At 34.1% G+C, this 11858-nt stretch overlaps 1 protein-coding gene across 1 annotated transcript in view; it reads right to left on the bottom strand.

Annotated features, from left to right (window-relative positions):
- Window positions 1-4948: 4948 nt before the first annotated feature.
- LOC149156610 (uncharacterized) overlaps window positions 4949-11858 on the bottom strand; it is a 105662-nt gene continuing 98752 nt past the window's right edge. The window contains exons 4-22 of the mRNA XM_089444802.1: window positions 10951-10995; window positions 10686-10749; window positions 10457-10586; window positions 10261-10318; window positions 9721-9975; window positions 9415-9519; window positions 9228-9317; window positions 8959-9120; window positions 8772-8831; window positions 8578-8676; window positions 8213-8391; window positions 7636-7921; window positions 7241-7357; window positions 7079-7168; window positions 6803-6964; window positions 6544-6603; window positions 6351-6449; window positions 5983-6161; window positions 4949-5692 (exon numbers count right to left, since the gene is read on the bottom strand). Of these exons, the coding sequence (XP_089300928.1) occupies window positions 5536-5692; window positions 5983-6161; window positions 6351-6449; window positions 6544-6603; window positions 6803-6964; window positions 7079-7168; window positions 7241-7357; window positions 7636-7921; window positions 8213-8391; window positions 8578-8676; window positions 8772-8831; window positions 8959-9120; window positions 9228-9317; window positions 9415-9519; window positions 9721-9975; window positions 10261-10318; window positions 10457-10586; window positions 10686-10749; window positions 10951-10995 (2397 nt within the window). The 3' untranslated portion in view covers window positions 4949-5535. The remainder of the gene's footprint in view (window positions 5693-5982; window positions 6162-6350; window positions 6450-6543; window positions 6604-6802; window positions 6965-7078; window positions 7169-7240; window positions 7358-7635; window positions 7922-8212; window positions 8392-8577; window positions 8677-8771; window positions 8832-8958; window positions 9121-9227; window positions 9318-9414; window positions 9520-9720; window positions 9976-10260; window positions 10319-10456; window positions 10587-10685; window positions 10750-10950; window positions 10996-11858) is intronic.

Raw genomic sequence — 11858 nt, 5'->3', positions numbered from 1 at the left:
TCCTCCTCTCTCTTCTTACTCCACAACCTCCCCTTCTATTTGATGCTTATGCCATTACGCAAGAAATTCCCGATGTTTGTCACATCAACTTTCATTGAAATCAAAATATCACATTCGACTTTGTCTTCCTAAACCAAATCCATTCATTATTTCACTTCATAAATGCATTATACTTTATAAGTCCTTTATAAAATTCATAGGTCATCTGTAAATAAAATTCATAAGTCCTCCATAAAATTTGTGAATAAACCATTACATAATTAGAGATTTACATAATTCCTTCAAATAAATGATATTATATAACAATACAATCAATTATATTTTATAACCACAATTACTATTACCAATCCATAATCATTCTTATCTGCTCTTAAAATATGTCAGTGGTCTCGTGGTATTGATAAGCCATGGTATTGGCCCATCATATTATAACAAAGTCTATTTACAAATTAAGAATTTCTATGGTAAAATGGACATAAGTCTCCATGGATAATAATCTTGTTCCATGTGTTTTTTTAATGTAATTTATATATTAATTCTTTTTGTAAATAATAATAATAATAATTTAGTTTTTTTTTTTGGTTAATTTTAAAAATGTGAGATGTAGTATGAAGTAAGTTCTTTATTGCTTCTTATGAATTAATGCTTATGAGAATTTACCAACCATTTAATTTATATGGCTACCCTATTATTAGAATAAATATGAAGTTAATATAGTGAATACAAATTAATATATTGTTAATATTAGTATATTATCTTAAATAATAATATTTGGTTAATTAGTTAAGCTAGTAATGATTAACGTTAATATAATATTATTAATAAATTTAATATTTATTGTTGTTGTGTTATTATTATTATGATATGTTTATCCTAAATATTGATAATGATTACTCTTATTAATGATAATATTACAATAACATTGTTATTAAATTATTTAAATTTAAGATAATATTAATATTAGATCAATAAAATTTGATTAAAATAATAATAATATTAACATGAAATTATTAATCAATTTAATCATTATTTAGTATTAACATTATTATTAATATTATTGATGAAAGCCATAGTTTTAAACATTATAAAAGAAAGAACAACCATAATTTTAATCATTATAAAAGAAAGAACAAGATTACATTTTGTATATGTTGAATCCATTCAGGAGATACACCTCACAACATTAGTTCTTTCGATCTAGTAGATTCACCTAGGTAGATCGAGATTGATACCTAGTGGTGAAGGTAGCACCAAAGCAATGAGTTAACCTACAATATAGGGTCATAAGATGTTTCAGATATGTTATGTTGGGATGAAAGCCTTTCCTTTCACTACATCCTTGAAAGAGATGGATGTGTTGGGGTTTCTAGAGCTTGAAGCTAAGCACACAACCATAGATTCAAAATAATGGTGGCATTCCCCTTGATGCAATAGTCCTTCATTTTGAAGGAATCATGTCGCAATTTCCCTTCAAATAACATGCATTGAGAAGTTGCAGGGATGCCTAGAAAAATCTGGATGTTTTGTTTCAAGTTTTCCACCTGGTCCAAGTCTCTAATCCAGAAGATGGAGGTATTTCCATTTAGATTATTTAAGAAAACCTGAATATATTTCATATATGTTTATGTTTGTCTTTCAACTAGGTCAAAGAGGGGAAAACAAGGGAGAGAAATCCCAAGCACACAGATGTACTCTCAGTTGTGGGTTGCCAAAACAACTAGACTGTGCACACATAAGAAATCAAATATGTCGGCGAAAAAATTTATGAGAAGTTACCATCAAAGCAATCTTTGAGACACTTTTCAACACTTTGTAGATGATTTTCTTTCATAATATGGGCCCAAAGAGTGGAAGCTTCCACATAGTCGATCCCACACTTTCTCTCTTAGACCTTTGAGCATAACAAGAAGCTACCAAAACACCCTAATAAAAACCAAAAAACATCCATGGCTGTTGCCATGAAAGTAGCAGATCTTGACATCCCCATGCCTTGGCTCCCCTACATTGTTAGGAGTGAACACAAGGTTGACGATGGCACTTTGTGCAACACAACAAAGAGAAAGAACCCTAGCGTTGTGCTTCATTCTTCCAAACATCCCTATAATATTATTCATATTACTAATAATATTAATACAATAACATTAAGTAGTTAAGTTAATATTATGATTATTAATATTAATATAATATTATTAAAAGGTTTAATCATTAATTAGTATTATAAGTATTAACACTATTAATAATATATAATTGTTATAATAATAGATATTATTCCTATAAACTTATTAATATTGTTCATGTTAATGGTAATATTAAAATCAATCTAGATCCATCTCTAACTCTGGATCTACAAAGTGCCAAGAGGGATGAAATCTCTTTTCATTTTAAAAAATGTTTGCACCTTAAGAGATTTGATCCCTCTAGATGCTTGGTAGATCCAAAGTTAAGATGAACCTTGGTTGGTTTAATTATTATTAATTAATTAATTAATTTTATTTTTATTTTTATTTTTATGTAATTTGACAAGTCAAAATGTTTACATAACATAATAGGACAAGACATTACAACATCTCTTTCAGATTTTGTTGGAGAATGTCTCAACACACTAATAATGTTAATAATAACTATAGTTGTAATATTATTGATAATAATATTATTATAAGTATTATTATTATTAGTGTTTTATTATTGGCATAAATATCTATATCATTATGTTTGGATGTGTTTTAATTTGAAACTTTCATTTCAAAGGTTCATTTGTATCATTTTTAAGACACTTTTGTATTCACTTTTGCAAATCAATGGTTGTTGTAGACTTCCCATGTCAAGGGAAGAACACCATCATATAATTATTTAAGAAGACTTGCATGTAATGATATTTATTGTCAATAGAAGACCCTTTCGTATTTTTTTATATTGATCATCCATCGCTGACAACATAGTTTCCATGAACTCTAGGTTATCACTTACCCACCCAACCCCCATCATCCATCCACATATATGGAGCTAGGGAAATCATCCCTTGATCCCCCCACATCTCAACTCCACCACCTCACTTTCTCACTCCACACCCTTCTGCCAAGGTTTTATATTGATATTCATCTCAATATGCAAGAAATTAAGAAAGGCATTCATGAGGTGATCTACAAGGCCCGTGTGAAGTCTATATCATTAGATCTCGAAAGTCTCCAATAACTAAGTTCGTGTGTTACTCCTAATTTTTAGTTGTATCTATGATAGTTAAACCCAAACTTTAGAGTATCTTAAGATGATGATATCATGTTGTTAGAGTGTCCTCTTTAGCACAAATTTAGATTTGACCAATCTTCTTTAGTGGGAGTCAAAGAACCACATTCCACATGAGTAGGTTGTCTTCAAGAGTGCAAGTCCAAAGTATTTCACTTGGTATCGCCTCTTTTATATGAAATTTGTGGATGAAATCATTGTTTGGTTAGAGATTCACATAGCTCCTTTAAAAAAAATTACAGAGTGCAATGACAATAAGATTTTAACTTTAATTATTCATATGATGTTTAATTTTTGGCATAACCATCCCCTCCAAATCTTTCCACATATATAGATCTAGAGTAATCACCCTTTGGTTCCTCGTCTCTCTTCTTACTCCACAACCTTCCCCTTCTATTTGATGCTTATGCCATTATGCAAGAAATTCCTGATGTGATCTACAAGGCCCACTTAAAGCTAATATAGATAGATCTCAAAAAGCCTATAATAACTAAGCTCATGTATTACTCCCAATTTTAACTATGTCTTTAGGGTGGTAAAATCCAAGCTCTAGAGCATCTCAAGAGGATGATATCATGTTCTCTTAGAGTCTCCTTCAGTGTAGAGTTGATTTGTCCCCTTAACATTTGTGGGCATGCTAAAAGCACCACATTCCACATTCCATGTGAGTAGGTTGTCTTCAAAAGCCCAAGTCCAATGCCAATTTCACTTGGTATGCCCTATTTCCTATGAAAATTGTGGATGGAATCATTTATTGTTTAGAGATTCACATAGTTCCTATAAGAATTTTATAGAATACAAAGACCATAAAGTTTTGACTTTAATTATCAATGAAATGCTTCAATTTTGACATTAAGTCATCCCCTCCAAATCTTTACACATTTTTGGAGCTAAGGTGATACACACTCCCCTTCTCCCCTACCATCCCACTCCCTATAACAAAAAAAATCCTTCCCACATCCTTCCCCCAACAAAAGAGATCTTCCCCACACCCTCCCCAAAATGTTTTCTATTGATGTTCGTCTCAACATGTGAACGATTAATAAAATATTTATGAAGTAACACTGTTTTGAAAGAAAGAAACCCCTTCCCCACACTCTCCCACCAAAAACTCATATTGATATTCATGCATTAATCCCAATTTATATGCACTTCCAAAATGGCTAAATCCAAGCTTCAAAATAAAGAATGATGTTATGTTCCCTAAAACAACCCTTTCACACAGATTGAAATCAAAATATCACATTCAGCTTGACCAACATTATCTTCCTCAACCACTTCCATTCATTATTTCACTTCATAAATCCATTATACTTTATAAGTGAAAATAAAATTCATAAGTCCTCCATAAAATTCATGAATAAACCACTCCATGGTTAGAGATTTACATAATTCCTTCAAATAAATAATATTATATAACAATACAATCAATTATATTTTATAACCACAATTAGTATTACCAATCCATAATCATTCTTAGCTGCTCTTAAAATACGTCAGTGGTCTCCTGACATTAAGAGACCATCTTTATAAATAAAATTCATCATAGTTATTCAAAGTCTCTCGAGTCATATTCAGCGTCCATTCATTCTTAACTATAAATACATCACAGCTGTATCATTACCACAAATCCATCGTGTCAGACTGATCCTCGACTCATTCGTAACTCTTATTAAATGTATCATTGCTTCCCATTAAGTGACCATCTGTGACATATAAACAAATTTCATTTGAGTACATTGATGCACAAGTGACATTTATCGTCCATTTAGCAGTGGCTGGCATAGAATAATGCCTTGACGCCAACCTTATAATTAAAAGTAATCTGCAGGAGGCCAGGGGCCTGTACCGGGATCTTGTTCCAAGTTAAAATGCAACAGATATTGTATCCAAGTTTCCTTCATGCTTCTTGATTTTAGAAATTCACAATGGTTAGGAAAGGTTGAAGGAGTGGCCTAATACCAACATAAAATGCAAGAAAAATTGCATCCAAGTTTCATTCATGCTTCTTGATCTTTGAAAATTCACATTGGTTAGAAAAAGTTGAAGCAGCGAGCTAATTCCACTTCAACTCTGGACCCGCGCAAATTGACATTTAAACTGCTGGTCTATTGGCCCCTCTACTTTTATACAGAGATGAAAAACTCAACTAGAAGTTAACATACATTTTGTCAAGGGCTATTTACACGAACATAACTCAAAACAGCACCATCAAAACTGGGTTTCCACCCAAATTGAAGAATGGGCCACCTTCAATTAGACTCCAAAAGTAAATCTGGTGCACATTATTCATCAGTTGTTGGAACTGCAACTGTCTTCAGCAGATAACTTGGCAGGGCTTAAAAAAGCAACATAGCCAAAAAATGGATCTGAATACTTCTTATGAACAGCTCTCAGCTTATTTCCTCCCGCATTTAGGTGAAAATCAACCATGAAATACGCACATTCCCTGGAACAATGCACATAAATGTTATTACTTCAATGTACAGAGTTAACAAAATGTGCGTACGCCTCCAGACACTTAGTATGCGCATTAGTATTAGATAAAGATTCAATTCAGACAGGGTGTTAGTAACTGAGTTCCAACATATAGTTGATCAAGACACAATGTTCTGGCAGTAGCTGATCAACAATGCCTGCCTGTAATTGATGAGGAAATATAAAATGTCATTGGAGTAGGATTTCTCTAGAAGGATAAAATCACTAAAAGCATGATGCTTTAAAAATTGTAAGGCTTACTTCAGGTCTGCTTCAGAGTAGCCAGTATGAAGGGTAAGTGTTTTGTTCCAACATGGATCCTTCCTCAAAGTGCATCGAGCAGTGTAGACAGCAGCAGCAGCAAGCATTGATGGACTGTACTTGCTCATTATGTACTGAAGCAAACACAGTTCAACCAAGAAGAATGCCAGATTTTCCATCTGAAGCATTTTGATAATAGATAGTATGACTTGTCAGTACAGCAGATTATTATTAGGAATACAATGAAGAAAAGTAATTTAAAACATGAAGAATGCTAGATTTTATGAGGCATTTTTGAAAGCAGATTTGATCAAGGCCACACAAGCTGCTTTCAACAATATAAAAAGTGGTGTGATTCAAAACTTTACCACTTTGTCGGAACCAGCTGCCTTTAGAAACCTGAGGAGAAATACATATGGAGTGGGAACTGTAAGCTTGAAGTTCAGTTGCTTTAATATCGCAGACTCCTGCGAAGAGTTATTATCAATTGATCAGTCAATCTGAATGTTTGGAGACTACGTTGCAATCAATGACAAAGAATTATCAGTTAGAGCTAATTACCATGGCCACTATCTGTTCTGACATGCATTCATTTGGGAAGATGCGGATGAAGTCATTGACCTGTAGCCAAGTATAAACCAGCTCTTATCAATATTGTGTTACCCATTATAATATAACTTTTGTGCTGATTCCAGCATAAAGCGTAATCTTCTGTAGGAGTAGAGATTGCTGGTGCATGTACTTTTCAACAGCCAACAAAGTGTTCTTTTAATTAGATATATACACATCCTTCCTTACAGATGTCAGCAAGTCATCCTACCCGTGGAGGACAGACTTCTTCATATTTGCTAGCTATAAACATTGCAGCGATAGCCAGTAATGGCAAATTCTTCCTTGTAATACTCTGAACAGAAAGGTATCTGTCAATGATGTTCACAGTGAGATACAACGTCTCTGGCATTAGTTCCAATTCCAGATGCACCTGAAAATTTTAAGATTTTGATGTCAGGGCTAAGAGATGGACCATATAAATCTCTTTTAGATCTAAGTTTGACAGCAAATGGAAGTTGGAACTAGCATAGGAACAAAGTTGTACCTCAATCAACCAATCAATCACGATTGCCCTCATCTTTGCGTTGATTTTAACCTGGTTTCTCATATAATCTGGAGGTACGCAACTCATGTCCTGGGCATACATGAATACCAAATTTTAGTTAAGGAAAATAAAACTTTACCTTCACACTCACAAGAAACATACCTCAATTGTCCTGTAAAATTTGTATATATCTTCAATGTATTCAACAACTGCCAATTGGTTTTCAATGTTTCCATCATCAATGCTGGGGAGCACCTGATGGGAATCCCTGAATGCATCCTGAAATATACTTATCAAGATTATTAATCATTTTCAGCCAACTTACATCATAAATAAACACAACACTAACTTGAGGCTATCAAGATAACTAATCATTTTCATCCAACTTACAACATGACTAAACACAAAGCTATCTTAAGGTTATAAAACGTTGACTAAACACAAAGCTATCTTAAGGTTATAAAACTTACTAGTAATTTGGAGTGGACATGGATACTCTTTGGTTTGTGTATATTTGTTGAACAAGAACAAGAAAAGTATAAGAGAGTGACACAGACCTCACTTTGAGATGTTAGCATTGCAGTCAATGATGGTGCAGTGCGTTTCCTGGCTTTCAGTTGGCTAGGTCTTTCTAATCCCCCTTCTTGTGCACTTGAGTCTATGTTATCACTAATACAAATGACAGCGTCATTGCTGGTGGTGCAACTGTCATCATTAGGTAAGTTGGCAAGGCATAAAAAAGCAACATAGTCATGACATGGATCTGAATACTTCTCATGAACAAATCTCAGCTCATTTCCTCCTGCACTTAAGTGGAAGTCAACCATGAAGTTTGCACATTCCCTGGAACAAGTGAATCAAATGTTATTCCTTAACAATGTACAGGGTTAACTAAATGTGCACACACCCCAGACAGTTTGATGTGCATATTTGTCAATCTTTCCCATCTGCAGAATTAGATACAATTTCAGACAGGTTGCCAGTAAATTCGTGCTGTAGCAGGTCCACTAGGTTTTGGATATATAATCTACAGATTACGTAATTCATGGAAATTCCTAGTATATTTAAGAGTAAGTATCCTTTCTAAAGTTAAACTCATTAAAAGCATGGTGCCTTGAGAACTAGAAGACTTACTTGAGATCTTCTTTTGCGTAGCCTGTGTGAAGAGCAAGTGTTTTACTCCAACATGGATCTTTCTTCAAAGTGCATTGAGCAGTGTAGACAGCAGCAGCAGCAAGGATTGATGGACTGTATTTGATCATTTTGTAATGAACCAAACACAGCTCAACCAAGTAGAATGCTAGATTTTCCATCTGAACCATTGCGATAATAAATTTTAATTTTTAACAGTACAGGAGAGGATTATTAGGAAATACAATGAAGAAAAGACATTTAAACCAAAATCTCAATTTTCCAGAAGCATTTTGAAAGTCAATTTGATCAATACATCAGAAGATTATTCTGACAATACAAAAGAAACGTGGAGTTCATCACTTTACCACTCTGTCAGGACCAGCTGCCTTGAGAAACCTGACAAGGAATACATATGGAGTGGGAACGGTAAGATTGAATTCCAGACGATTTAATATTGTATGCTCCTGCCAAGTATCATTATCAATGTATCAGTCACACTGAATCTTTGAAATCTATTGTAATTTAATGAAACAGAAAGATATCAGTTAGAGATAATTACCATGGCTACTATCATTTTGGATGTGTATTGGTATCCTGAGATGCAGATCAATTCATTGACCTGTAGCCAAATATGAATTGATTCTTCTTATGTCAATATTCAACATCCAACGAGGTATTCTATCAATTAGATATATGAAAAAGGTTTCCTTACAGTCATGCTTATGGATGTCAGTAAGTCATACTACCTGAGGAGTGCAGGTATCTTGAAATTTGCAAGCTATAAACATCGCAGCTATACCCACTAATTGTAGTTCCCACTTTCTAGCAATATAAATAGAAAGGTATCTATCCATAATGTTTACAGTGAGATACAATGTTTCTGGCATTAGTTCACATTTGTGATGCACCTGCAAAATTTAATATTTCGAAGTAAAGCCTAAGAAATTGCCCACATAAAGTTCTTCTAAATCCAAGATTGACAGCAAACGAAATTAGGATAGGAACTAAATTGTACCTGTATCAGCCAATCAATCAGGGTTGCCCTCATTTTCTCATTGATTTCATCCTGTCTTTTCATATAATCTAGAGGTACACTGCTCATGTTCTGGACATACGGGACTGCCCATGATTACTAAATGAAAATTAAAAATTTACCTTCACATTCACACAAATCTAAATCTTTCATTGATAGAGAAACATACCTCAATCTTCTTATAGGACTTGTATATGTCTCCAACATATTCCGCAACTGCCAATTGGTTTTCAAGGTCTCCATCATCAATGCTGGGGAGAACCTCTTGCACGTCCTGGAATACCCCCACCAAAATTATTAATCATTTTTATCCAAACTACATCATAGATAAACAGAAATCGATCTTACAGCTATAAACCTCTTAGTAATTGGGCGTGGATGTGGGTACTTTTGGCTTATATATATTTGGATTTGAGCCAGTACATAAACCAAGAAAAGAATCAGAAAACTAATAAACTTAATCAATAAGACATACCTCACTTCGAGCTGTTACCACCACAGTCTGTGACTGTGCTATGGGTTTCTTTGCTTTGAGTTGGCTAGATGTTTGTAATCCCCCATCTTGTGCACTTGAGTCTACGCTATCACCGATAGAAACGACATTATCCTTCTTCCTAGCAGTGTCATTCTCAGCCTTCCTTCTGACAATCCGCCTCTGTTTGTTTCCCCAGACTGCCTTTGCCTCTGCTTTGGCTCCTGCCTTAACAACAATATCATCTGCTTGGAATTGCTGGAATCAAAATGGGAAAATTAAAGAGTGAGATTCCATGCTTGGGCTCACAGAAAATAGAGAACAGAATGAGTCCCGGAAATGAAAACAAAAAGCAACAAATTAAACATGCCCAGAAAAGCAGAATACTAGGCAGGAAGATCGAAAAAGCAGGTGGCTGAAAACAGAGGTTTTGCCTGGTTGCTAGTTCAATTCCCCAGGAGATTGTTCTTTATAAACGGTAGACCCAGTTCTCTACAAGAAAACAATAATTCAGCTTGCTTAATTGACTCTGATTAAACTTACCTGAGTGCTGGGATTGGCTCCCTTGTTGGCATTGACAACCAAGTTTACTTTAGGCCTCCTGAAACAGTAGTCAATCCAATAGTGTAGGACTTGACATTAGAAGCAGAGGCCACCAAATAGAAAGAAACAAAAACCCAGCAGCAGATTGATTCAATTTATACATCTAAAGGATAATAAATAACATAAAACAACATACTCCATCACCGCATCTTTGTTGATATCGCATTTGGGGTTCCGAGCTCCCACCACATTGCCAATGTCTCGTAAGGCCTTCCTATTATTCTTGCCTTGCTGTGCTTTTTGATTAGGTGCAACCATGGCAAGGTCTGCCATTTTGCGCGCACATATCATAGAAAATAAATAAATAAAATAAAATCTAGTTTAAATACTTATAAACACAAGATGTTTTCAATATACCCACATACCTTTTACTGCACCAGCTGGCTTGGGAACAGCGCACCTGTTCTCCATCTCACCGCGGTACTGTTTCTACAGCCAGAAGTACCAAAAACAAAATCATAAATGGTCTATATTTCCTATTGCGAAGGGTATTTAGCAGATCCAATTATGGGTTACCCTGGCAAAATTTTTATTTAGGAGTGCTGCAATTTGGTAATGTAGACTGTTTGGCAGATCAGAAAGCTGATATTAAGTACAACAAGAACACGTTTATGCTCCGTTTACTGATACCTGAGTTTTTCCAAAGACTGTCGCCCGTATCAGACTGATTATGCCCTACGTTCCAAAACGAAAATCTCCGGTATTAGAAAATCAGATGGTTGTTTAGTGATCTCAGTTACAAAGTAATTGCGCATAGGATGCAAAATGTACTAGGCCTGACTAGATGTTTAACCGCTTAGCACGCCTCTAATTTGAATCTCTAATAACATCATATCCATTCAAGTTCAGACTCCAAATTCAATAACTTCTGGCAAATTTTGCAGAGAGACACAAGGAATCTAGAATATCAATAATAAATCCAATAGCAGCTTTGTTCATGGCATGGAGCCAACCTGTGCTAAAGAAAAGGAAGCACTGACTGAGATTAAGTATAGAGACGTAGCTTGCAAGAGAAATGAAGGATTGATTTTGGATTGGAAATTCCAACGGGCATAACAGTCATTTACTTTCCATTTCCATGTTTCACGCAGTTCTTAACGGACAAGGCATGTTTATTTTTAAGATTAAGGGAATTTTTCCATTTCCATGTTTCAGGCAGTTCTTAATGGACAAGGTAGGTTTATTTTTAAGATTAAGGGAATGTTTTTTTGGAAGAATAATATTAATTTGAGATTTAGAATACTTGCGGCAAATGCAAGAAAAAAATGGATTTAACTATTTAAATATGCATATAGATCAATAGGCTAGACCCATATTGTTTCTATAAATAAAACCATATTGTTTGTATAAATAAAACAATTTCTTTTAGTGAAAATTTTTAGGAAAATAAATAGTAATTAATATATTTTAAAATATTATATATAAATTTTAATATATATATATATAGTATTATTAATATTAATTCAGTATATATTAATCACTGGTTTGAAATCCATTGGTAATTCCACCTGTTTAATTTAGTCAAAAAATATAATTGA

Source organism: Pinus tabuliformis, chromosome 9, assembly GCF_031772625.1.
Source record: "Pinus tabuliformis cultivar Carrire ecotype Pingquan chromosome 9, CPIR1, whole genome shotgun sequence".
Lineage (NCBI taxonomy): Eukaryota > Viridiplantae > Streptophyta > Pinopsida > Pinales > Pinaceae > Pinus > Pinus tabuliformis.
The sequence above is the reverse complement of the archived record's forward strand: the minus strand, read 5'-3'. Positions and strand labels throughout refer to the sequence as shown.